General features: G+C 38.1%; 1 protein-coding gene across 1 annotated transcript; it reads right to left on the bottom strand.

Moving 5' to 3' along the window:
- LOC105168461 (zinc finger protein CONSTANS-LIKE 14) lies at positions 567 to 5,128 on the bottom strand. Its single transcript, XM_011088552.2, is given in 5 exon segments — positions 567 to 985; positions 1,096 to 1,343; positions 2,935 to 3,135; positions 4,078 to 4,268; positions 4,271 to 5,128. Coding segments are annotated over 5 exon segments (1,275 nt in total). The 5' UTR covers positions 4,803 to 5,128; the 3' UTR covers positions 567 to 882.

Below are 5,469 nucleotides of genomic sequence, written 5' to 3' on the forward strand. Positions count from 1 at the left end.
CACTTCGATCATCTAAAAACATGATAATTACACTGACATGTATTGGTATATAGGAAAATTTACGCAAACTACTTCATCATTTATAATTACACTGACACCTCCGGTCAATCAATAAAGTGATCACAAAGAGCAAAAAATATAAATATCCCTTCAGTAACCGTTGATTAAAAATGAAGTTATCTTTTTCGGATTCCTGCTCAAAATTTCAAAATGACGTTGTTTCCCACAGAGTAGGGTAGTGTTGAGGCGGGGAACAGCACAAGATGTGTGACAAATTTAAGGGGTGAGGGTAGATAGATAGATAACATGAACCCACGAGATTGGCACACAATTCGCTGTCGCATTAACATTTTGGTACAATGGGATTCATGTGAATTTGGCAATCGGGACCACACCATACTGATGGCAAGCCACGGCTGGATTAAGTTTGTTTAATTCTTGGCGTTGTGGAAGGTATGGGTACACAGAGAAGTCATCTTCGTTCGTCTTTATGACCTGGGCTTCGACAGAATTTTATCACGGATTCATATAGAAATGTACATGTAAGGGTAAAGTGGAAAGAAACGTGTAAGTAATTAGCTTAATCTTCTTGTCTCAAAAAAGATCGTTCAGAACTACAATACGTTCCATCACCTAACTGGAACCGAGTTCTTATCAATAAGATTGCTAAGCTCTCACATCATCATGCCCATAACTCAGTACAATGCTAACTGCACATTAACTTTCTATAATTTGGCACGATAAATTATCAGAACAAAATGCAACAAGATAAACCACACAACATTTTGTTCAAAAGAGAGAGTTGCTGCATGAAATTATACATATAAACTGAAAGTAACGAGTATGTAGTATGTACATATAGAGACAACCAGCTCGCTCTACTCATCCGGTCACAGCTTCACTAGCTTTAACAAATCGGCCCTTGACTCGCTTCCTAGTATCAGCTCTTGCTTTTCTTGATTCATACCGTATATGCTTGTCATATCTGGAATAAGTATCATGCCATGACCGATGAAAAGTGCATAGAGACTTCATTGGGGGGAAAAAGATATCCATAAAGCATATGGTGAAAGGAAATCAGGAGAAAGTAGATACCTCCGTGTTTTCTTCTTTTCCTTGTAACGTTGCATCGCGTTGCCTCTATTTTTTGCCAGCAGCTCAATGTCAGCCTTTGTCATTGCAGCCGCCACACTTTCACTTTTCATTAAAATGGACTGATCCATGAACTGGAAATCTTTTGAGGGTTTACTAAAACCCGAACATGATGACGGCCTTGAGACAGGTAAATTGTTGCTTTCGGATGTCGCAGGCCCCTGACTTGGTGTTCTGTTATTTGAGGCACTCTGCATTTCCAGGAATTCACAGAAGTTTGATCTCCAAAATTGTAAGCAGCAAGAACAAAGAAATGCAAGACAATGTATAATTAGCATTTTAGCTTTTTACTTCACATAAAAATATATATATATATATATATATATCATCTTAGTGAACTCTTTGCACCAGTTTAGTTTTAGATCCCATGAATATGTTAAGAAACAGAGGCATAACCTTGAGGAGAAAAGAAACTTGGACAAGGTAAGAGTTAAATCTCCATATCTTTTAAGTTTGAATGTATGATGAACACATTTCATTCCTATGACAATTTATTGAACTAATTTGAATGTACAGAAGAAAAGTTATGACAATATCAGACATCAGTTTACCTGAGAAATGGGAATAAAGGCAAACAAATGGCTCACGTTTTCCCAATTACCCATCTATTAAAAGTTTTAGGAGTTCAAGGAATTAATATTTGGCACACCCATACTCCATAGCCATGTCAGATCCAAGGAAAAGATACTTGTACAAGTGAACTCTTGAGCAACAAATTTCCTGCACAACTTATTTAGACATTTACCTATGTAAAACAGGTGTATTCCGTTCACATTTCCACTTTCCTTTTACCAAATTTATAATCATGCACAAGCTGCGCACAACACTCTGTTTCTTGTCATGCATTTTAGTTTGGTTAGTAAAGGTTTGAAACCCAATATTATTCTTCTCATGCTCAACCTTTGACTTAAATCGAACATAAATGCTCTGCAATTATGCAAAAACATTAGGCAACTTCTAACATAATCTGGCATTTAAAACATTTTGTGTAGCAAGGAATGTCTCACTAACAAATAAATCAACATGTAAAGAAAATTCCTTTTAAGATCAAATCATAAATAAGTTTTTTAAACAAGTTGGACTAGTTCAACATAAAATAGCATACATCATAATATATTTATGTATTTTAAGATAGCATGTTGTCAAGAAATGTATGCATAATCAGTCACCTCATAAAGTGTGCTGGAAAATATGGAAAACCGAAATACTAATAACCTAATAGGTTACCAACATTTTGTTTCATGTATAGAAATTAGGATGCTAAACAGAAAAACATTCTCCCTCCATATCCAAATGAAACCTCCTACTTTGACTGGAAAAGGTGTTGTAGGTGACAGTTGAAATCATAATTAAAAAAAATGGTAATTCCATACTATCCTTAAAGGTAGTGATCTCTATTTCAAATGAGATGAGACTTTTGAGAATAAAATTCTGTTTTAGGAAATGAAAGTTATTTTGGGATGTGTCTTCGAAAGCATATAGGAATTGCTAACTTCAGGACATAGGAAGAGTAATCTTGGATAGGTAAAGATGGAATATATTAATAGAGTGAAGATGGAAATGGAGTCTAATTCTTCAAGTTCCAATCGACCCATCGTCATCCAGAATGCAAAAAGACATTGGCGGGTAGCAGTTTGGGCCATAAGTTCCAGTCTCCTTCATTAAATATATGAAAGAGTCGACTTGTCGGGCTACAACTTGCATAAGTTAATCACAACATGAAGCACTAATGGGAAGAATTACTTGAGATAGATAAGAGATGGCCATAGAAGAAATGCTTACACTAAAGGGAATCATATCCTCATGTGCAATTGAGCAGTTCGCTCCAGAGAGGTCCACCCTTATTCTCTTTGCACCGGATGCTTCTTTCAGTAGTTCTCCATAATTTTTCACAGTGTACACCATGTCACTGCCATCATATTCTAGCTCTAGGGGGCTGGACTCCTCATGGCCCCTCAATTGTCCCAGATTGAAGTCCCATATCTGCAAAATCCAATGCAACAGAGATATCAGCAGAGAACAAAAGGCCTATAAAGCAGCACATATGAAAATTAAGACGGGTGAGATTGTGCTTCAGGAAGCAGTATTGAGATCCATCAGTTTCTCAAAATACGTACTTTCTTGAAAATTTACTTCATTTTTGGGAACAAAATTATGTCCTCACATGATTTTCTAGCTTAACATCATTGAGAATGTTATCACATACAGTCTGTCAGACACTAAGTTTAATACAAAACAAATAGTACAAGCTCAAGAAGAAGTAGGAACTAAGTACTCATCAAAAAGTATAAGACTAACTTTGGGAAGTGATGGAATACATCAAAATCATCAGTTACAGGTATGAACATCTAAAGGAGTAACAAGGAAGATGAAACTAACAGGGATATTGAATTAGCAATGTACACAATACCCCAAGTATCTTCCGGGGTATTGTGTTTGCGGACACAGTCAGAAAAGCCATAGATAATATAACAATAGACCTCCCTAATAACAACACCAGACAACAACAAATGCTATACATCCCCAAATCCTAAAAACAACTAAAGAACAGATATAAATAAATTGAGAATGGGAGTTCATATAACCTTTTCCTCAAACGCGAATGGGATTTCTGCAACTTCCAGTTCAAACCTTTCAATTACAAGCATCCAAAAAGTGATGCCGATATACTAGAAAGTGCCCGTAGACAACATTATAACACCATTAAGATATCAAGTAATACCCCACAAGTTACACATTATTCCTTCAATATCATTGTTCAGATATGCATAAAGCATTAAGACAAGAATTCAGGAAAAAGAGTTCATACAAAAGATAGACATCTTCCCAGAATCTGTTTTCAGCTTTTGTATCGAAAAGGAAAAAGACCACAAAGAATTTATAGCATATGTGAAAATGCAGCAGCCAAGAGCAGATCGAATCTACCTGTGCGCTGTGATCACATGTCCTGGTGTTCCACAACATGTTGCTTTCCTCTTTCGAATTCTCCAAAGTCTGCATCATTAGCAATGACGTAAATCCTCCACCCTGCTGCTTCTGTTCTTGCGGTTGCTCCTCATACTGTCCACACATATTCTCCTGCGGCCGGGCGCTGCTTGGAGTCGGCGGTCCTACCTCCTCCCCGCTACCACCGCCACCCCGCCACTATCCGCCAACAACTCCAACAACTGCTTCAGAATAACCTGCTTCTGCTTCCCACAGTTGGGGCTCTTCTTCTTCACCAATTCACCCCCATAATTAGAATAAATCACCGAACTGGCATTCGGCACCATCAGCTCCTCCAGCAACCCTCCCCATTCATACGACGTCGTTTTCTTCTCCTCAATCTCCAAACCCCAAGCCGACGCCAAATCGAAGGCCGATGGGCACCCCGAGAATCCCTCAACAGGGGACCGATCGTGCGCAGATGACACCGCGCAGCTGCCATGCGCATCCCAATCACACTCCTGGCAGAGAACAAGCCCGTCGGTGGCGCATCTGATGGAGGCCGGCTCGGCGGCGCAGTTGTCGCAGATCTGGGAACGCAGGTGCTTCTTGGCGAGGGCGTTGGCTGAGTGGACGTGCTGGTCACAGGACAAGCATAGCTTGGCGCTGTCCGCACGGCAGTAGAGTATGGCCGGCCGTTCACCACAAAAATCGCAAGTCACCATCAAGGAAACAGCTTCCCAGAACCCAGAAATGCAAATCTTGATTGATGGACTACAGAGTAGACTCCGGAAATTCGAGGATTGAATTCTTGAAATTCCAAAACAAGAAAGGAAAATGGAGGGACATGTGCAGTGATAGAGTAGAAAATTGTTGAAAATCTATGTATATATAGAAAGCGGAAGATCCAAGATTTGGTGGGTTAGTTCAAACTAGCATCTTATGTGGAAGATTGAGTGTTAGTTGCAGAGATTGCAGCAACGAAAGAGGGAAGAAGTACATTACATATATATACACACACACACACATCCATTCATCAACAGAGTGGCAGAATTAATAACATATTCTCCTTTTTCCCTTTCTTTTTTTTTCAAAGTCTAATTTTGGAATTGTGTTTGGAGGATGTACGGAGTGGGACCACTCGTAAAATATCTTTACCTTTTTGCTGAGCTGGCACCACCATCTTTTTCTTTTTCTCTTTCTTTTCTAGATAATGTCCTTTTTCTTTTTCTTTTGTTTTCTCCAAATAATTATAGCTTCTTCCTTAAAGTTTAATCTAATTAAACTTATATTTTTGTGTTTTCAAAATTTCTTTTAATACTATTAATAGTTATTTACATTTATTCATTAAATCTTTAATATTTATTTAATTAATTTATTACATATTAATAA

This window comes from Sesamum indicum, linkage group LG8 (genome assembly GCF_000512975.1).
Source record: "Sesamum indicum cultivar Zhongzhi No. 13 linkage group LG8, S_indicum_v1.0, whole genome shotgun sequence".
Classification (NCBI taxonomy): domain Eukaryota; kingdom Viridiplantae; phylum Streptophyta; class Magnoliopsida; order Lamiales; family Pedaliaceae; genus Sesamum; species Sesamum indicum.